Genomic DNA, 21,307 nt, shown 5'->3' with positions numbered 1-21,307 from the left:
GCATAGTTAGAAATTCAGAATTTAACATTTATGACTGATCACTCATGACTGATATACAGTACCACTGGTATATTTATATTTAGGAAGCATTAATAAAAACAAAAAAACCATGTCATGTCACATGTCACAGGAATTTTATTGAGGACAAAGCCAAACTTGACATTTTCAGGACTTCAATTCTGAACAGCCAAACTGGTAATGGACAAACATATCTGTTTGGAATGTATTCAAGAACACATTGCAATCATCTGTTTCCTGTTTAACTAGTGCCTTTATATCCCTTTTAATATTCCTCTCCTTCCTCCTCTCCTTCACCCTCAATAGAGTCGACTCCGACCTCCTCATAATCCTTCTCCAGAGCTGCCATGTCCTCTCTGGCCTCAGAGAACTCTCCCTCCTCCATACCCTCACCCACATACCAGTGAACAAAGGCACGCTTAGCGTACATCAGATCGAACTTGTGGTCAAGCCGAGCCCAGGCCTCTGCGATAGCAGTGGTGTTGCTCAGCATGCACACAGCCCTCTGGACCTTGGCCAGGTCTCCACCAGGAACCACGGTGGGAGGCTGGTAGTTGATGCCAACCTTGAAACCAGTGGGACACCAGTCCACAAACTGGATGGTGCGCTTGGTTTTGATGGTGGCAATGGCAGCGTTCACATCTTTGGGCACCACATCACCACGGAACAGCAGGCAGCAAGCCATGTACTTGCCGTGGCGAGGGTCGCATTTCACCATCTGATTGGCTGGCTCGAAGCAAGCATTTGTGATCTCAGCCACTGAGAGCTGCTCATGGTAAGCCTTCTCGGCGGAGATGACAGGGGCATATGTGGCCAGAGGGAAGTGGATACGGGGATATGGCACCAAGTTGGTCTGGAACTCTGTCAGATCAACATTGAGGGCACCATCGAAACGAAGGGAAGCAGTGATGGAGGACACAATCTGACTGATCAACCTGTTCAGGTTGGTGTAGGTAGGACGCTCGATATCGAGGTTCCTACGGCAGATATCGTAGATGGCCTCGTTATCTACCATGAAGGCACAGTCAGAGTGCTCTAGGGTGGTGTGGGTGGTCAGGATGGAGTTGTAGGGCTCCACCACAGCGGTGGACACCTGGGGAGCTGGGTAGATGGAGAACTCCAGCTTGGACTTCTTGCCGTAGTCGACAGACAGACGCTCCATCAGCAGGGAGGTGAAACCAGAGCCGGTGCCACCTCCGAAGCTGTGGAACACCAGGAAGCCCTGAAGGCCAGTGCACTGGTCGGCCTGAGGACAAAGAGGGAGAGACATAATCAAATATGAGATACAATAATATAATCTAGTTTTATTTTTAATCACAATTAGGAATAATTTCTTCCTGATCAAGTTACCCACCAGTTTGCGGATCCTGTCCAGCACCAGGTCGATGATCTCTTTGCCGATGGTGTAGTGTCCACGGGCATAGTTGTTGGCAGCATCCTCCTTGCCAGTGATCAGCTGCTCAGGGTGGAAGAGCTGGCGGTAGGTCCCAGTGCGAACCTCATCTAAGGAGACAGGTGCAATCAGAAATGACTGGAGGGTTTGACAAAATTAAATCAAGATGTAACCATGGTATCTGTATTTCTGAGCATTTACCGATGACAGTGGGCTCCAGATCGACAAAAACAGCTCTGGGGACGTGCTTTCCGGCTCCTGTCTCACTGAAGAAGGTGTTGAAGGAATCGTCTCCTCCTCCAAGAGTCTTGTCACTGGGCATCTGTCCGTCCGGCTGGATCCCATGTTCCAGGCAGTAAAGCTCCCAGCAGGCATTGCCAATCTGGACACCAGCCTGACCAACGTGGATAGAGATACACTCACGCTGTGGAAAGAAAAAAAAAACAAAAACAAGGAGAGGTTATTTACCCGTATACATTAATTTTTTAATTTCATTTCCATCCTGTCACTGCTGACTTCTTTAACACATCTACAATAATTAGCAGGTGGTAAACTGCAACATAAATGCATCTTTGAAATTAGAAACATTTAATTGCTCCCCCTATCTGATGCTGGCAGGCAATGCAGCAGGAGGCACCTCCCTGCACCACAATCCGCAGGGGACAGAAATGCCTGACAGCAGCCCTCCTCTCAGAGGAAGGACGTTCCTCTCGTCTTTCCTCCAATCTTTTTTTTTTTTTTTTTTTTTGGTTTGTCCTCTGTCTTTTATCCCACACTCTCTCCCCTCTCTTTTGCGAGCATAAGCACGAATGCAAATTCATTTGCATGTGCACAGGCGCGTGCACATCACCAGCCTGGAATATTCCACTTGCTCCTGAAGCCTTGAGGATGCACAATCACAGCGTATTGCTCATCCTGCATAATCAACCCTGTGTCATTTTATATTCCACAAATCTGCACACAAATTAAAATAAATTATCAGTGAGGATGAAATCAATTAGGAGACGCATTTATTATATATTTCAGGCCATGATTAAAGGCAGAAACACTGTGTCGCATCCATTTTTAAATCATAGATAAGATTAATAAAATATTCGCTTCTGTTTGCTATTAATTAAATATGATTGCTGCAATCTAATGTTTTCATCCATCCCCACCCAACCTGCCCCTCCCTGCATTAAGACAGGGTAGGGCATTTATAAGATGTCGTATTTTTACGTATTCTCTCACTAAATTTGACATTTTAAAAAAAAATCCAGATAAAAAAATGCTACTGTTTTATTGATAAAAACAGATTTATTTCGCCTCCTCACTGTCTGTTATTGGAGCCTGAACGCAGCCAGCCAGTGCATTGTTCCCATCTCTACACAATGACTTATCACATCGCGCCACTGCTGCAGACCAATCTGTGTGTCAACAGCCAAATTGTGTTAAATATAAATCAACAAGAAACGTGGGAACTAAATAACAGCTGCATAAAGCATCCAAATGCGCAGGTTTACTAAATTAAAGAGGATTAGATAGAGATGGAAAACGACGTCGTGTTAACAGCAGAGACGCCGGCTGCTGCTGCTTTTACCTCAATATCTACCTCCTAAAAACCTCGCATTAAGTGTCTCAGATAAATAGATGAGATAGAATAACTTACCATGTTTTCGTTTGAGGGTCAAAGAAGAAGAAAAGAACGAGAAAATGTGAAGAAAGAAGCGTTTTAAAAAGGTGTGTTTGCGTCGCGTGGTGTACCCGGCGGGGTCGATGCAACAACTGCTGAATGGGAGGGCGGCGCTACCAGATTTATACATGCAGGGCTCCTGTGCACTGTGCAAGAAAAAAAAGAGGTTTTACTACCACCATTTGGTGAGCTGGTTAAGGCCAGCTTATTCTGTATATTGCATTCAATTTTTTTTTTTTCTGAGCAAAATGATGTACTGTAAAACCTGTCAAACGCATCACAGCAGGATGAATATCATGCTGAAGGTTACTGGAAGGCTGTGATTGTCATTTTTATCTATTTATAAGGACGATAAGATTTCTGTGAGTCTTAGCCAGCTGGCAAATTTTCAACTGCAGTCCTTTGGCGAGATGTTCTGAAACCGATGAAGTGAGGGTTAAAGGAAATATACATATAACATACAGAAGACAGAAGACAGCAAGCTGCCATAAAGCTAATTATATTTTTCATATGATTAAGATATATATCTCTCTATTTGTCCAACCAACAGTCTAAAACCCAGAGATATTCAGTTTACAATGATATAAAACAGAGAAAAGCAGCAAATCTACATACTAGACTAGCTGGAAACATGCAGATTAATTAATATAATCCACTAATTGACTCATCATTTCATCTTATTATTATTTCAAATGAAGGTGGATGAAGGTGATGTTTGATTATTATATGATGAATATGATGAGAATTTGCTTCAGCTTTGATCCTTTGATGCAAATTAAGATAGATATTGTATGTAATTTTCCATATTTATATTTTGTGGGCAGAAATTTGAGGTTATTCTCGCTGAATAAAGGACAAGTTCAGACAAAGCTAATTTATTATGCATGCAGAGGAATGAGCAGACAAAGATTGAATACATCTTTTATTTTAGTGTGACAGACTGCAATAGAATCAATAGAAACCTGCACATTTCTAGTGTATATAAGCAAATTCTGCATCAGAAATCTGTGACGAGCGCTCGATGCACCTGACGCAGTATAAATAATGCAAAATGGCTGAATGCTTCTGCTGCACAAGATGCTTCCATCCCACTCGAGCTGATATCATCCATGTTGCTGGGGCCTGCCATGGTATCTGCCTGGCATGCCAGCTCTCCAGCTCTCCTCCCTCTTTGTCCTAGATTCTCTGCAATGATGTCATTCAGTGGGCCGATCACGTGGCTGCATGTCTGTGTGCCTCTGCTGTTCAGCTGGGCTGAGGTTGGGGTGTGCCTCCTCCTCTGTTTGTCCGTCTTGTTTGAGGAACTGAAAATGCCTGAATGGTCTTTTTTTAAGAGTGATGTGTCGTCAATGTGGCATGACGGTTGCTCTAAGGCACTCGATAGCCGCATTGACCAAGGTCCTTCTGCGCAGTTCCTCTGCAGATATAATAAAATATGTTTGGAAAGCCTTCCCTTCTAGCTGAGTCATTTGAAAAGAGGCTTGCATGGTGTTTCTGACATAATCAGTGCCTCCTGAGTCTACTGTTGGCCTGCAAAACTTCCTCATTGCAGTATGAACCAAACATGTTGTTTTCTTTTCCATCAGAACATCCGCCGTACTGTGGGAGAAATCATCATTTATTCAGCAGGGAAGTGAGGATGCATGATTTACAACCGGCTTTTTGCGGTTGCTGTACTCAGTATGAACTGCAGGGGATGAAAGAGAAGAACAGGAAGCGGCCGTGGCTCCCAGCCGAGACTTCATCAGAGAACATTCTACACTCCTCCCCCTCCTCCCCCTCCCCCTCCTCCTCCTCCTCCTCCTCCTCCTCCTCCTCCTTCTCCTCCCCAGCAGCTGCGAGACTGGGAGGGTCTGAGCAGCTGCACACCAAGAGGAGAGAGGGAGGATGGGAATGCTAGAGAGATGGGAGTGGTCCTTCATGCCATGAAAATGGCTTTACTGCATCCTCGAGAGAGAATATGATACCCTGCAAAGTGACATATTTTCCATCTGTCACTTTTGAATGTTTTAATGCAGGTGATGTAGTTGAACTGGGTCATCAGACAAAATATCAAAGTTGGGTATCTTTTTTCTCTTGTATGAATACACCAGACACTGAAGGGTTTTGAGCTTTAGCTTCAGCAGGTCTTGACATATTTTGGTTTGAGATTTCGAGGGTGGGGCCGAGCCTGGCAGGAATACTGGCCTGGAGGTCCACATGATTAGAAGACTGTCATACTGTAATATGTGTTTTGCTTTCTGAAACATATAAGCCATTAATACAAATGGTAATTCATGATTTATATCCTTATGGACTCTACTAGATGACATGCAGATATAATGACAAATAATTCTAGCTAATGAGTTTGGGCTTTTTGCTCTCAAGTACCACTATGATGATTTTCAATTTATATTTTTATGATATATAATATTAAAAAATGGTGGTAACTCTTGTGTAAAAGCGTGCATACACCCACACACAAGTTAAAATAGATGAACATGGATACAAACATACATACACATACATACAATGATATACTGATCTTATTTTTTTTTTCTAATCCTTAATTTTCACACTATTCTTAGCAAAACCTACAAATTTCACCACATATTATATGTGACATGTAACAAATAATCTTTGAATCACTGAGAGTCACTGAAGAAATAGTCTGGAAAGAGAAAGTGAAAGCATGCGTGAGTCAGCATATTTAAGTCAGCATCAAATAAATGAAATGAGTGTAAATGGATCAGTACAATCTTTCAAAAGCATTAAAATATGGCGTGTACCTTTTGTTTTAAAAATATCAAATGTTTTATTGTAGATCAATCTAGTGTCCTGATTAGCTGGTCCACCTGATCATGGCCTGAAAATATCAACTGTAAGGCATCAGATGTCACACTCTTTAATCTATAAATATTGAAAAAGTCCACTATGACTCTCACTTTACAAATACAGTAGATGGCTCATAGTGATTTAACGGTTTGGCATAATTATCTGATTTCCCTCCTGGCTGTGGCTGCAGGTGACTTACTGCTGCTCTTGACTTTGTGTCTCAAAATGTGGTTTATTTTAGGAAGCCCCACATTCAAAGATGTATTATTTCTGCCCCCGGGGTAACTGTTGCCACAGGGTTTCCTTTGTTGTTAGCAACCAAGGTGCTTAACTGTCTGTTAGTTTGCTGGGGCCACTCTATAGGCCCACCAAACAACACATTTATTGTCTTTCTCACTGAAAGCTGAATGTTTAAGACAGACATATTGTCTCTTTAAAGACTGACCTTTTATATGGACAGAAGCCTTGATGAATTGTGTGAACAAAAGGGCTGAGCCATGCTGATGCCATGCATCTTATGCCGCAGTGGCCACACCCTATCGTCCTCATGACAATTCATTTATTTATTTTTTTATTTTAAAAGCAGAGGACACATAACCTTGTAGGTGAGCAAGTGCATTTCGTTACAGACACAGGCACATCATGCCAAAAGATTTTTGGAAAAGAGGTGTCTGGGTGTCTCACATCCCCCCACATAGAGGGGCAGCTGCACTGCAGCACATTAATGCTGCTATTTAAGCTGGGTCACGTGACTACCAGATAAAGGCGGTCTATGTGGATACTAGGCTGTATCCAGGCAACTCCGTTATTCATTTCCTAGCAACGGTTAAATCTTGGGAGTAGGACTGGGGGGTTGGGCGTCTGTTGCTCTCTGTGGCCTACATGCCCCTCATCTATGACTGGACAGTTTGACCTCCTTTATTCATAAAGAATGAAAAATAAAGATTGGAAATAAAACTACTACTCAATAAAGTACACAGCATTATGAACACAGTGATTTTTAAAAGAATATTTGAGAAATGCTTGACAAGTTGAATGATAAAACATGAGAGGACAGCGAGCTCTGGTTAAAGGACAAATGCACCAAAATATAACTAATTGTAAAGCTTGACTGGCCTTTTTGTAACAAAATCCACCTGAAATTAGGTAAAACATATCACATATGAAGCATATTTATTGATGCTGTCATTGCATAGAATAAAATATTTCACCATGCAGCATCCCAACCTTTTCGGAAGACATGCAGCCTCTAATTCTGCAGTGTGGAAGGCGTGCATGAGGTTGAAATGCAGGAAAATCGTTGATAATAAAAGATATTTAGAGGGAGATGAGCGAACAGATTGCCTGATTGATTTTGCACAAGCACAGAGATCAATTACATGCATCATGTATAAGGCCAACTTAGATCAAATAAATAATCAATATTATTCTCTATGACAAAGCATATTGTATTCTATTGTATTCTGTTATGTTACACAAACTATTCCCCTGTTTGTATTCATTAGTTTTTCATGTGGGAGCTCATGTTTGATAAACTTGGCCTATTTAGTATCAGCATGCTGAAAATTACGCAGCATTTTCCTCACAATTAGAGGCGCCATGCTTGCAGCACAATACCCGGAGGATGTCGGGATGTCGGGTGGGGTCTGAGGGGCGGTCTGTTGCAGCCAGAGAGCACTTCATCCAATAGGAAGCCTCGGATTGCAGACTGACAGAGAATTGACCAATAGGGGTGCAGCAGCCACCCGGCGCCGGGGCTGCTCTTGCATATATAGCTCTGTCCATCCTCATGTGCGCCATTATCTCTTACATCGACCCCATAACTGTCGAATTGTAAGACTCCCCATCAAGGAGCTTCTGCAACCCTCAAGCGCTATAACAGGACATAATGGTAAGAAGTTTTTTTTTTTTTTTTAACTTTCATAAATATTTGAGATACACAGGCTGCTTCCACTTTTTTTTATTATAGATGTGATTGTGGGTGTGAGGATGAAAGGAGGGGGGCGTTAATATGAACGGGAAAAAGTGGGAATAAGAGGTTGATTTATCCTAAAACGTTACTTTATAATAGAAATATGTCTTGAATAAGTAAATGCATGCAAACAAAGGCAGCAGTCAGAGGTTTGGTGTAAGGAGATGTCCTGGCGCACTGTGGATGGATACGTGGCGGGCAGGCTGAAACAAAAGACGTTTTCAACAGATTGCAGTGTGGACAGAATGAATAATGAAGGCTTCAGTCCAGACGTAGACCAGTCTGCGGCATTTTTCAGTCCAGCAACAACCCCCACCCCACCCCACCCCACCCCCGGTCATCACTCTCCTCGTGACAGCGCCGGCCGGTAACGTCAACTCAATGTGCAGCCGCAGAGGAGGATGCGCAGAGGCTGCACCCGTCCGCAAATGTCCCACACCCCTAGAGAAACCCTATCCGCACGGAGGAAGGATGGAGTGCGCTGTCAGCATGGCGCAAGGCATTAAATATGCATTGCTAGTAATGGACACTGGCGAGCTGTCAGCAGATGGCTGCTGCTGATGAGACGTATCTGTTACTGTTAGATCTGGCTGCTATTTCAGCTTTTCTAAGACTAGACTCAAGTTTTCTTTTTTTCTAATAACAGTAGGGATACAGTTTCACATCAATTTCAATAAACGTCATCCGTTGCTAGAGTGAGGGGCTTGTCGCATAGCAACCCAGCTCCAGACACAACGCAGTGCGTCAGAAAAAAGTTCAATCAACCCCAGATTGTCTCTGATTGGTTGTCGCCAGTCAATTAAGATTATTATTATTATTGTAAATGTAGAGTTGACATTAAACCCCACCTCTTCACCCATTCAATAATAAGCTTGTTGGTGACTTTAAATAAATAAAAAGATGATTTGCAAAACAAAACAAAAATCTAAAATACACTTTTTCGGTATTAAATTTTCTCTTCTCTACTCTGACAGGTCTAAATGAGTTTATAAGTACAAATGAATGCATACAGGTGAATAACCTCTATTGTTTTCTTTTCTTCTCACAGCGTGAGTGTATCTCCATCCACGTTGGTCAGGCTGGTGTCCAGATTGGCAATGCCTGCTGGGAGCTTTACTGCCTGGAACATGGGATCCAGCCGGACGGACAGATGCCCAGTGACAAAACCATTGGAGGAGGAGACGATTCCTTCAACACCTTCTTCAGTGAGACTGGAGCCGGAAAACACGTCCCCAGAGCTGTTTTTGTCGACCTGGAGCCCACTGTCATCGGTAAGTGTCATTTCTGTCACATCTGGCTGAACGTTAATTTAAGCAAATTGAATTGAAATACCTGAAGTTTTGCAAACCACAACTGATTCAATGTGTGGTTTTGTCTTAGATGAGGTTCGCACTGGGACCTACCGCCAGCTCTTCCACCCTGAGCAGCTGATCACTGGCAAGGAGGATGCTGCCAACAACTATGCCCGTGGACACTACACCATCGGCAAAGAGATCATCGACCTGGTGCTGGACAGGATCCGCAAACTGGTGGGTAACTTGATATAAAAAAGAAATGATTCCTAATTGTGATTAAAAATAAAACTAGATTATATTATTGTATCTCATATTTGATTATGTCTCTCCCTCTCTGTCCTCAGGCCGACCAGTGCACTGGCCTTCAGGGCTTCCTGGTGTTCCACAGCTTCGGAGGTGGCACCGGCTCTGGTTTCACCTCCCTGCTGATGGAGCGTCTGTCTGTCGACTACGGCAAGAAGTCCAAGCTGGAGTTCTCCATCTACCCAGCTCCCCAGGTGTCCACCGCTGTGGTGGAGCCCTACAACTCCATCCTGACCACCCACACCACCCTAGAGCACTCTGACTGTGCCTTCATGGTAGATAACGAGGCCATCTACGATATCTGCCGTAGGAACCTCGATATCGAGCGTCCCACTTACACTAACCTAAACAGGCTTATCGGTCAGATTGTGTCCTCCATCACTGCTTCCCTTCGTTTCGATGGTGCCCTCAATGTTGATCTGACAGAGTTCCAGACCAACTTGGTGCCATATCCCCGTATCCACTTCCCTCTGGCCACATATGCCCCTGTCATCTCTGCTGAGAAGGCTTACCATGAGCAGCTCTCAGTGGCTGAGATCACAAATGCTTGCTTCGAGCCAGCCAATCAGATGGTGAAATGCGACCCTCGCCACGGCAAGTACATGGCTTGCTGCCTTTTGTACCGTGGTGATGTGGTGCCCAAAGATGTGAACGCTGCCATTGCCACCATCAAAACCAAGCGCACCATCCAGTTTGTGGACTGGTGTCCCACTGGTTTCAAGGTTGGCATCAACTACCAGCCTCCCACCGTGGTTCCTGGTGGAGACCTGGCCAAGGTCCAGAGGGCTGTGTGCATGCTGAGCAACACCACTGCTATCGCAGAGGCCTGGGCTCGGCTTGACCACAAGTTTGATCTGATGTACGCTAAGCGTGCCTTTGTTCACTGGTATGTGGGTGAGGGTATGGAGGAGGGAGAGTTCTCTGAGGCCAGAGAAGACATGGCAGCTCTTGAGAAGGATTATGAGGAGGTCGGAGTCGACTCAATTGAGGGTGAGGGAGAGGAGGAAGGAGAGGAATATTAAAAGGGACACAAAGGCACTAGCTAAACAGGAAACAGATGATTCCCTTTGCTCTTAAATACATTCCAAACAGAAATGTTTGTTAATTACCACTTTGGCTGTTCTCAATAAATTTCCTGTGACGTGTGAAGTTGTCTGTGTTATTTATTTAACTTGAATGGATGTTGCGAATGAGATGAGATTGCTGTTGCCAATAAAATGGAAACAGCTGAAGAACATGACAGAGACAAAAAACTAATTCTTAAATAAGAGAAGCAAGTAAAATGTCTTACTCTCAGATAAACAGTATGAGCTGTAGTTAAAAAACCTAATGAGAAAATGTATATTTTGTGTTTTCTACTGCTAAATTTAACTTACAACATTATTTTGATTACATTATTTTTACTGCAGCTTTAGTGCAAATTTGAAATTCATATAAAATTACAAACCAGTTTGACAATTACAGAAAGGGGAGACCCGAGTGTTTGGTTATTACCAGAGTGATTTGGTCACTGATCCGTCATCCACGTGCCTTTTGTTTCCCCCAGAAAGGAAACACTTGTAATCTGCCCAGACATGCACATGAATACACAGTTTGCTTTGTAAATGCAGAATTTTCAAACATTATTTGAAAGACAAACAGCTCTGGTGACAGAAATAACTATTGCTTTAGAGAAATCTGAAAGTATGTTAAAGGGCGGGTTCACAATTTTTCAAGTCTGTCTTAAAATAAGTCAAATGCCCAAATGAACATTGAAATAAATGGTAAAATGGTGAATAGATTGCACTTATATAGTGCCTTTTTAGTCTTCCAATCACTCAAAGTGCTTTAAAACCACAAGCCACATTCACCCATTCAGGGTACTGTTGCAGCCATCAGGAGCAATTTGGGGTTCAGTATCTTGCCTGAGGACACTTTGACATGTGGAGTGGAGGGAATCAAACCGCCAATCTTCTGATTAGTGGTGGCTGTGGCTCAGCTCTACCTCCTGAGCTACAGTCACCCCAGATTCTTGCCATAATCATCCCCCATGTTTTTTTTTATTCAGTTTATTTCTCAGGGACAGTGCATGTTAATAAACATTACTGTAAATTTGCCAGAATTATCCAGGAGTCAAGGAATCAAGAAACAAGTTTAAAACAATAATCATAATGTAAGGCATGTCAATTACGGCAAAAGCGGAGCACAGATATGGGCAGCAGTACAAGCAAGGAAAGCTATGGTTCCACAAAGGAAAAACAAACAATAAGCAGAGATAGACATAAGCAAAGGCAGATATATAAGCAACAGGACAACAGTCGCACTAAGGTAAGTCAAGCAACAGGGAAGTTTAGCAACTTACAAGTTGTGACATTTGCGAAATGATGAAGGAATCTGAGTTGGTGCTGACAGATATGGTGGCTTATAAGCAACATTCTTAACTGTCTAGAAAAGGACCTGTAAGTGGTGAGTTTCCTGATGTGGGCTGGAATGGTTTTCCATTCATGTGCTTCTTTAACTGAAAAGGCAGATTGACTGAAAGCAGGTTTTCTAAGTGGGATAATGCAGTTTCCTCTTGTGACTCCTACTGACTGTTAGAAGATCTCTTACAATGTAAGTGATGAGCGCCAAAATCCACAGTCCTCCTTCTGTGCAAAAATGTATTTAAGTGTTTTTCTGAAGCTAATATGAAGTGTCAGCCGTCCAAATGAGACAAAGTTCCTCTTTTTGTTACTATACCTCTACTGCAGCTCAACAAGGAAACACTGTCTGAGAAAACACAAAGAGGGAATTTGATGCTAAAAAGACTGTAAATGTGGCAGATATCCACTTGATATGACTAACTCCCAACCTCTTCTCTCTCTCTCAACCCAACCTGTCAGGGCAGATGACCGCCTACCTTGAGCCGGGTTCTGCTTGAGGTTTCTTCCTGTTAAAGGGGAGTTTTTCCTTACTGCTGTTGCCAAGTGCTTGCTCATGGGGGAATTGTTGGGTCTCTCTCTGTTTAAATTATGTGTGAGTATGGTCTAGATGTGCTCCATGTGAAAAGTGCCCTGAGATGACTTTTGTTGTGATTTGGCGCTATATAAATAAAATTGAATTGAATTGAATCAAACTTGGATTTCAGAGATGGCAATTTGGTCAAAATATCATGAAAATGTAAATAGGACTCAGACTAGCTCCTCTTTCATAAACCAGCAGTATAGGCGAGTATGGACTTGAGGGTCAGCTGGTTTTGGTTCCGGTGTAGCAGGTTGGATTATGAGTTGTTTTCAGTCAATGGGCCGACCAGCTGTGGTCTCATTTACCACCTTAACCATCATCAGACCATCTCCGCCCTGCTAAGACCAGCGAAAACAGCACCAATAAAAGCACATAGGACCACGTGCATTGGTTGGTAAATGTTTTGTTTTTCACCGTTGCATCAGTTAACTCAACTTTCAGTTTCAGGTGAACCAACAATGTGATTTCTTCCCTCACAGAAATATGGTATAACAGCAACAAACTAAAAGTAAAAAAGTGCAATAATGATGTAGAGCTGCAATGATTAGTCAATTAATCTGTTTGTTGATTGACAGAAAATTAATTGGCAACTATGTTAATAATTGATTTAATTGTTTTGAGTCATTTTTCAAGAAAAAGTAGAAAAATTTTCTGGTTTCAGCTTCTTACATGTGAATATTTTCCTGGTTCATTTAGTCCTCCATGGTAGTGAACTGGATATCTTTGGGTTGTGGACTGTTGGTTTGGACAAAACAAGACAGTTAAGGTTACATCTTGGGCTTTGGGAAATGGATTAATCAACAGATTAATCAATAATGAAAATAATTGTTAGTTGCAGCCCTGCAATGATGCTTTGAAACCTCTTTAGGTATAATTATAGATAGAGTCCATGTCCTACACAGGAAATTTGATATTTTTCATTTTATTTAACCATTATTTAACCAGGTAAGTACTATTAAATTTTTGTGTATCAGAATTTCGTTTTCTCTTATTTCCTACTTGGGTAATCATCTTGCAACCCACTACATTCATCTTGCAACCCAATATACAGGTCCCGAACCCCAGGTTGGGAATCCCTGCTATATAATACTGAAGAAATAAAAATAAACTCTGTTTAAATAATCCATCTTGTCTTCTTTTCCTGGATTTTGAGACAAAGTCAGCAATTAAACACATAACCGTTCCTATTTTTTGATCATCTGTACACCAGAATATTTCAGGGTTTTGTGGAGCCATTTCAAGGAAAATTAAACCTCTTAAATGATCAGAAGTTGTACAAGAAGGACAAAATGTTTTGGGGTCAAAGTCAAAGTCCTATCTCACCTCCAGTATCTTCGTTGTTCTGGTTGAAACAGTTACTGCTGCGGAAGAAAACCAACACACTCCTCAGATTTGTCTCATTGCATTGCATAATATTGACAAGCCATCATGGTAAGCAGGATTTTAAATGTTATTTAGGGCTTTAAATTGTTTTATTGTCAATTTTGTAGCTTTGATATAAATGTACATTACATCAATCCTGTGATCCTTGTTCTAAAGATCATTATGTGAAAATTATACATCCTACTGTCTGTCTGTCTGTCTGTCTGTCTGTATATGTTACATTAAACTAAGCCACCTAAAATATGTCTTTTTACTATTTAATGTAAACAAAAATTCATGGGAGAATACCATTCCCAGTGGAGAATGTGAATGTGGTGTTTTTAAGAGACCCACTGCAACATGTCTGACCTACATAATCCTCCTCTACAGTAATCCCGGGTCCAACAGATGTGTGTTTATGTTGCAGCAGAGACCAGCAGAAAATATACAGGTTCCTGTAAAATTTCGAACATGTTCAAAGAAAAAAACAAAACAAAATAAAATAAAAGTAGCAACAAAATAAAATATATAAGCAAAGCAAAGCAAACAAATAAAATCATCAGCAGACATAAATATCAAAATCCCAGTAAACAATTCAAATAATCCCAGTACCCCCCCCCCCCCCCCCCCCCCCCACCCCCCTTTTTTTTGCTTTAGAATAAACAATAGCCTGAACCTCCAGTCAGACATGCTGTCAACAAAAATAGACTGTATAATAGTAAAAACTTTCCATGCATGGCGGGGACAATGAATATAAACAGTTTGTGAAAAGGTGACAAACAATGTAATTATAATAATGCTTCTAATTTAATGATGCTTTGTGATTTTGCAGTTTATTTAAAGGATAACTTGGTACCAAGGCTTCATTCCTAATTCTGATTACAAATATAAGTAAATTGACTTGAAAGTCTCATTCCTAAACCATTTATGCAAGCTTAATATCTTACATCTGTACATAGATGTGTAATATTATAATTGTGTTCTCATTGTTTCACTTAGTATGTAGTTTTTAAAAAGTCGTTTGAATGTTTATGGGCTGTAAATCTGTAAATCTGGGAAAGATTGTAGATCTACTTGTGTTGTTTTTCATCCTGTACTAACATCTGTGAAGAAGCTTATCATCCGTGAATCTTAATTAAATATGAGAAAACATGATATTGAGGCAATAACGGCTGAATTAATTTAAGATTTCCTGAGTAAACTGATTAAATGTGAGCTATGAATATGGACAAACTGATGAAAGTAGCTATCGTAGCAACAAAGGCACTCTAATGTTCACCCAAATGCATATAGAGACCCCATTTAGTAAGAAACATTATGGTGTTTGTGTTCCATGACGTGTTGCAGGACGACTTAACGGTCTGCAATTTAGGATGCGTGAACCAACCAGTGACACAGTTTGTGTTAATCTGAAGTCATTGAATTACAAACAAAATGGAAAAACGGAACCATTTCTGAGTTTTGGAGACCTCTGGTGGTAGTGATGGGTGACAAAAAAAGGGTCGAAACCAGGTCAAAACTGTGGTTGTGACCACAGCTGGATTCATATGGCCAACAGCAGTAGTGATGACAACTTGAATACTGTTGGTTTGTGAGCGTCTGTGCACAAGATGAGAGGCTGATTCTTGTTAACACAAAAGAGGCGGTACATCTAGTCTAATATACTGATTTAGAGCCGTCATAATTCCTTCAAACAGTATTCATTTCTAAGGCACATACAGTATACAGTGCTGTGAAAATGTTGAGTGAGGATGCTTTCAATTAATTTAATACAAAGTTCAATGAACAGAAGAAACCCAAATGAAATCAATATTTGCTGTGAGCAGCTTTGCCTTTAAAACAGCAGCAGGTCTCATCAGTGCACCTGCGCTCAGTTTTTCAGGTGCTTGGCAGGTCTGTTGTTCCTGAATCTTGGATAAGTTGCCACAGGTCTTCTGTGGATGTCGGCGTCTCAGTTGCTTCTGTCTCTTTGCGTTATCCGAGACTCAATGATGATGAGATCAGGGCTCTGTGGGGGCCAGACCATCTGTTGCAGGACTCTTTGTTCTTTTTGGAGATAGTTCTTTATGGCTCTGGCTGTATGTTCGGGGTCTCCCTGATGGTGTTGCATAATGGATAATAATCTAAACATCTAAAGTGCCTAAAACTTTTGCACAGTACTGTATGAAAGTATATCAGCTCCCTCTTAATGGGCTTCTTTCAAGATATTTTGACATCAAAGATGTAAATAATACAATTAAATATGGTGAAATTTCATTCAGCTGCTTCAGTTTCAGGGTCCTGGTATCACTGATGCCATTAGATAAGAAAACAAGATATTGTTAAGTCTACTGAAGAGGGTGACTTGATTTTTTAATTGATGAATGCAGTACTGAAACTTATATGGTTAAAAAAATCATACTTATTGAACAACGTTTTTGGTTTCATATTCCTGGATTTAAAAGGCACTATGATTCTCACTCATCTAGTCAAACTTTCTTATTTTCATCTACAGGTCCTGCAATATTAGAAGCTTATTTGAAAACATGATTTTATTCCACATTGTACTCTGATTTGGAACAGCAGGTGTATTTTTAAAAACACCTGTCATCCAAACCCTGAGAGACTGGGGACCACTGGTTTAATCTATAAAAATTGAGGGGTCATGGTGCCAGATAAACATCTTATTCTCAAAGACTAGAAGACACCAACTCCACCGTGCTTCAGAAACTACTTGCATGAACTTGTTTTGGTTATCCACATTGAGAAACTGCATTTTTAAAAACCTAAAATGTCGTTTTCTGCAAGCTCAGGACTCGATTTGACTGTATTTGTATCAATATACAGATAGTTTTTTAAAAAATTGTATAATCTCATTTTTCATGGGTTGTAAGTAACAATCACGTGTGTGTGTGTGTGTGTGTGTGTGTGTGTGTGTGTGTGTGTGTGTGTGTGTGTAAAGTACAGCACTTGAGTAAATGCACTTCACTACTGCACCTGTAAGAAGGGTTTCAAATGAAGGACTTGTACCTGTAATTAAGTATTTTTTTTTACACTGTTGTATTAGTATTTCTACTGAAGTAATCATCCTGAATACTTCTTCCACCACTATTTGTTGGTCAAAAAGAAGAAAAAAAGCTAATATTAATAAACACACAAGAAACATCTTATATTGCTATATCTAATTATTTTTTACGAGATTAGCATATAGATTCAATACAAAACAAAACAGAAATGTAATTTCTATTTAAATGGTATTAACTTCCCGGCACACTGCTGTCAGTTAAACCTGTTGCAATGTTTACGCCCCCAGAATGATTGCCCCACTTTCAAATTGATTTTCCTAGGATGGCGAAATCATTGCCCGCCGTACTCTGTTTCTGATTGGCTAGTACTCGTTCCCTTTGTTCACATCCGGATGGGTTGGTTAGGTTTAGGTATGAGGAATGAGATTGGTTAGAGATAGAGTAAGAATATCAGGGTGAGCCAATCAGAGGCAGAGTAGGGCGGGACATGACTTCGCCATCCTAGGTAAAAAAAAAATCGCCTCCTGTAAAGCTCGTGGCGTGTCGAAAAAGATGACTGTTTTTGTTTTAACCAATGGAAAGGGACCCACGTGATTCTCTCCAACCAATCAGAATCAGCAGCTCTTTTCCGCCGGCTAGGAAAGTATAAATAGCCCCGCCCAGCTAAAACTGGTCAGTTACTTCTTACACAGGACTCATAAAGGCCCTGCTGTGAGAGCTAACTTAGTCTCTTCCTCTTTTTTAACCCGAATCTCAACAGACTTCACTCCTCCAGGAAATATGGTGAGTATGAAAAGATAGTTTAATTTTACTTATCTTGTGTTTATTTATTGAATCAAATTTAAATCTTTGAAGGGTGACATCACGTTACACCCTGAATTAACGGTTATCAGCCTGGCTAATAAAGCAGCTTTGGCGTGAACTATTAAACTTCAATTTGACCTTTTAATCCAAACAAAAGTTTAGGTGTAGGACTGCTCATCAAACTTAAGCCTTGTTGGGACGTTTAACTGTAACTTTAAACTTGATTTTTTTGGAACATTTAAGTGTTACTAGACAGGCCACGGCCCAAATTCAAGTTCAGTCGTGTCGTGGCTGCCAGTTTCTGGCTTTTCCTGTCTGCACATTGACCCAGTTGGCGAAGGTCGCTGTGCTTTCATCCTGAAACATTCCTGTTTTATGGCCTGTATGAAGAGGCCTGGTCTTTATAAAACTGCAACCACAGGTTTTTTTAAACAAAACCTATTCACTAAAAGCTTTATGGGGGGCTTTTATATCTAATCTTTCACGGTGGACATTGTGTAAGCCCTACTACTATTGTATCAAAAAATCTACAGCTGTGTTTGGTTTTAGTATAATATTTCACCACAGAACTTTTCAGATTGTTTGCTCTCAACACAAGATCTTCTTTCTTCCTTTAACCACATCATGTGTCTGAATAATCAGCCTTTTATGTGATGTTTCTGTCTCCAAAGGGTTTTTCTATTGAGTGTAAATGATTGTGCATCATGCGTCATGTGACTTTACTCATGATTTTCTGGTATCTGGTTCTTTACAAAGGAGCCTTTTTTTTCCTCATCCTTGATCTGGCATTAACTCTTGAGCAGTTTTCAACGTGTGATGAATTGCCTCCAGCTTTGCATTAGTTAAAAATAGCACAAGAATTGTTTAAAACATATTTTCAGTCAACCAAACTTACTTTTTGATTGTATCAAATTAAATGCACATGGATAAATCTATCTTTTTGTTTCCACAGCGTGAGTGTATCTCAGTGCACGTTGGTCAGGCTGGTGTCCAGATTGGAAATGCCTGCTGGGAGCTTTACTGCCTGGAACATGGGATCCAGCCGGACGGACAGATGCCCAGTGACAAAACCATTGGAGGAGGAGACGATTCCTTCAACACCTTCTTCAGTGAGACTGGAGCCGGAAAGCACGTCCCCAGAGCTGTTTTTGTTGACCTGGAGCCCACTGTCATTGGTAAATGCTTATTAAAAATTATGAATACCATAGTTGGTCCATTAATTTTTTTTTTTTCCTTTGGCAGTCAAACCCTCCTATAATTTTATTATTTTCCATAGATGAGGTTCGCACTGGGACCTACCGCCAGCTCTTCCACCCTGAGCAGCTGATCACTGGCAAGGAGGATGCTGCCAACAACTATGCCCGTGGACACTACACCATCGGCAAAGAGATCATCGACCTGGTGCTGGACAGGATCCGCAAACTGGTGGGTAATTTGATCAGGAAGAAATGATTCCTAATTGTGATTAAAAATAAAACTAGATTATATTATTGTATCTCATATTTGATTATATCTCTCCCTCTTTGTCCTCAGGCCGACCAGTGCACTGGCCTTCAGGGCTTCCTGGTGTTCCACAGCTTCGGAGGTGGCACCGGCTCTGGTTTCACCTCCCTGCTGATGGAGCGTCTGTCTGTCGACTACGGCAAGAAGTCCAAGCTGGAGTTCTCCATCTACCCAGCTCCCCAGGTGTCCACCGCTGTGGTGGAGCCCTACAACTCCATCCTGACCACCCACACCACCCTAGAGCACTCTGACTGTGCCTTCATGGTAGATAACGAGGCCATCTACGATATCTGCCGTAGGAACCTCGATATCGAGCGTCCTACCTACACCAACCTGAACAGGTTGATCAGTCAGATTGTGTCCTCCATCACTGCTTCCCTTCGTTTCGATGGTGCCCTCAATGTTGATCTGACAGAGTTCCAGACCAACTTGGTGCCATATCCCCGTATCCACTTCCCTCTGGCCACCTATGCCCCCGTCATCTCTGCTGAGAAGGCTTACCATGAGCAGTTAACGGTGTCTGAAATCACCAACGCCTGCTTCGAGCCAGCCAATCAGCTCGTGAAATGCGACCCTCGCCACGGCAAGTACATGGCTTGCTGCCTGCTGTTCCGTGGCGATGTGGTTCCCAAAGATGTGAACGCTGCCATTGCTGCCATCAAAACCAAGCGCACCATCCAGTTTGTGGACTGGTGTCCCACTGGTTTCAAGGTTGGCATCAACTACCAGCCTCCCACCGTGGTTCCTGGTGGAGACCTGGCCAAGGTCCAGAGGGCTGTGTGCATGCTGAGCAACACCACTGCTATCGCAGAGGCCTGGGCTCGGCTTGACCACAAGTTTGATCTGATGTACGCTAAGCGTGCCTTTGTTCACTGGTATGTGGGTGAGGGTATGGAGGAGGGAGAGTTCTCTGAGGCCAGAGAGGACATGGCAGCTCTGGAGAAGGATTATGAGGAGGTTGGAACTGATAGTTTGGGAGACGAGGATGAAGGAGAAGAGTATTAAACAGGCATACATTCCCTAATGTGTCTAAGCTGTGCCTTTGTCAAAAATAAAGTTTTGTCAACTGTCTATTGTGTTCTCTTTATTCACTTTAATTCCACTGGACAGAAGCACTGAGCTGTCAGTAGCGACTGCATTTTACATAGAGCAGAGCCAATTGTTAACTCAGTTTTTTTTTTTTTTTTTTTTTTTTTAATTTGTCACTAATACTAAAATTATGCTGGTCAGCTATCAGCTACTTCTAATTGTTTAGTCAATGAAATATTAAGTAGTGAAAAGACATTCAGCCTCACAGAAGCTATGGTGACGTCTTCAATTTGATGTTTAAAATGTTAAGATATTCAACTTAGTATATACGATATATATGAAAAGAAAAAACTGCAAATCCTCACATTTAAGAGGCTGGAACCATTAAATATTTTGCTTTTTTGGCAGGAAAAATGACTGAAATGATCATCAAAACGGCTGCAAATTAACTTTCTGGTCAACCGACTAACTGTTGCAGCTCTAAACTGGTTTTCCGTGACACTTTACTGAGCTCACATAATCTCGACCACTCTAAATCTGTAGCATAACCTAATAAAGTGTGTATATAAAATGTACAGTACCAGTCAGCTGACTGGTATTGTGTGTATATATAATTTAGTTGAACCTCAAAAGGACTAATGTGCTCTGATGGAGGATTTTGCTGCTCCGCTTGTTTTGGTCACTTGGGGGCAGTGCTGTTCAACAGATGCCTGGACTACCGACACCATGCTGAATTGTCAGCAAACTATTCTAAATGTCAAACTACTGCAGGTAACCAGTGGAGTTTTTCTACCAGATGACATTTGCAACATCAGATGTGTCATTATAACATTTGCAGATTCTCACATTTACTAATTAAGGTGTGACTTTTGCTTTCCTGTGAGAAGAACCGAGGCATAACCCCGGTCTGGTTTAAAATAGGGTGTGGTATTCACAGTGGCCCAAGGGAGGGACAGGGGGAGGGATGGGGGTCCCATGCTGGCAGACAGGTGGTGTTTAAAAATACTTAGTTCGGCAGTTACTAGACTGGATTTCTTGTGGATAATGAATGATATTGTATTAAGGTTGTTAATTGTGGGATAAATTTAGAAACTTGGAAAGGCAACGTATTTATGGGAGGGAAAGAGTGGAGACAAAAGACTCTTATCTGGACTG

The 21,307-nt window shown here is 41.6% G+C and overlaps 3 protein-coding genes across 4 annotated transcripts; 2 read left to right on the top strand and 1 right to left on the bottom strand.

Annotated features, from left to right (window-relative positions):
- Positions 1–117: 117 nt before the first annotated feature.
- On the bottom strand, positions 118–3,192 carry LOC122982047 (tubulin alpha-1B chain-like). Of its 2 annotated transcripts, XM_044351020.1 has the most exons (4): positions 3,060–3,191; positions 1,613–1,835; positions 1,373–1,521; positions 118–1,264 (listed from the first exon to the last, which is right to left on the bottom strand). In XM_044351020.1, exons 1-4 carry the CDS (start codon positions 3,060–3,062, stop codon positions 284–286), a joined length of 1,356 nt encoding a protein of 451 aa, XP_044206955.1. In that variant the 5' UTR covers positions 3,063–3,191; the 3' UTR covers positions 118–283. The 2 variants fall into 2 exon arrangements, with proteins under 2 accessions (XP_044206955.1, XP_044206954.1); XM_044351019.1 differs by having other exon boundaries at positions 118–1,521; positions 3,060–3,192.
- Positions 3,193–7,665: 4,473 nt separating this feature from the next.
- Positions 7,666–10,612, top strand: tuba1a (tubulin, alpha 1a). The gene is made up of 4 exons (XM_044351021.1): positions 7,666–7,788; positions 8,918–9,140; positions 9,250–9,398; positions 9,509–10,612. The coding sequence occupies exons 1-4, from the start codon at positions 7,786–7,788 to the stop codon at positions 10,487–10,489; spliced, it is 1,356 nt and encodes a 451-aa protein (XP_044206956.1). The 5' UTR covers positions 7,666–7,785; the 3' UTR covers positions 10,490–10,612.
- A 6,856-nt stretch (positions 10,613–17,468) lies between these two features.
- Positions 17,469–20,194, top strand: LOC122982050 (tubulin alpha-1C chain-like). The gene is made up of 4 exons (XM_044351022.1): positions 17,469–17,599; positions 18,573–18,795; positions 18,897–19,045; positions 19,154–20,194. Exons 1-4 carry the CDS (start codon positions 17,597–17,599, stop codon positions 20,126–20,128), a joined length of 1,350 nt encoding a protein of 449 aa, XP_044206957.1. The 5' UTR covers positions 17,469–17,596; the 3' UTR covers positions 20,129–20,194.
- Positions 20,195–21,307: the final 1,113 nt, after the last annotated feature.

This window comes from Thunnus albacares, chromosome 5 (genome assembly GCF_914725855.1).
Source record: "Thunnus albacares chromosome 5, fThuAlb1.1, whole genome shotgun sequence".
NCBI lineage: Eukaryota > Metazoa > Chordata > Actinopteri > Scombriformes > Scombridae > Thunnus > Thunnus albacares.
This window is presented reverse-complemented; position numbering and strand designations above follow the sequence as displayed.

What these genes read in the sequence shown, in the direction of transcription:
- tuba1a (XM_044351021.1), top strand. An exon ending in CCTGGAGCCCACTGTCATCG is followed by an intron (nt 9,141 to 9,249) that starts GTAAGTGTCATT and finishes GTTTTGTCTTAG; the next exon opens with ATGAGGTTCGCACTGGGACC. An exon ending in TGGACAGGATCCGCAAACTG is followed by an intron (nt 9,399 to 9,508) that starts GTGGGTAACTTG and finishes CTCTGTCCTCAG; the next exon opens with GCCGACCAGTGCACTGGCCT.
- LOC122982050 (XM_044351022.1), top strand. An exon ending in CCTGGAGCCCACTGTCATTG is followed by an intron (nt 18,796 to 18,896) that starts GTAAATGCTTAT and finishes TATTTTCCATAG; the next exon opens with ATGAGGTTCGCACTGGGACC. An exon ending in TGGACAGGATCCGCAAACTG is followed by an intron (nt 19,046 to 19,153) that starts GTGGGTAATTTG and finishes CTTTGTCCTCAG; the next exon opens with GCCGACCAGTGCACTGGCCT.
- LOC122982047 (XM_044351019.1), bottom strand. An exon ending in TCTGGAGCCCACTGTCATCG is followed by an intron (nt 1,522 to 1,612) that starts GTAAATGCTCAG and finishes CTGTCTCCTTAG; the next exon opens with ATGAGGTTCGCACTGGGACC.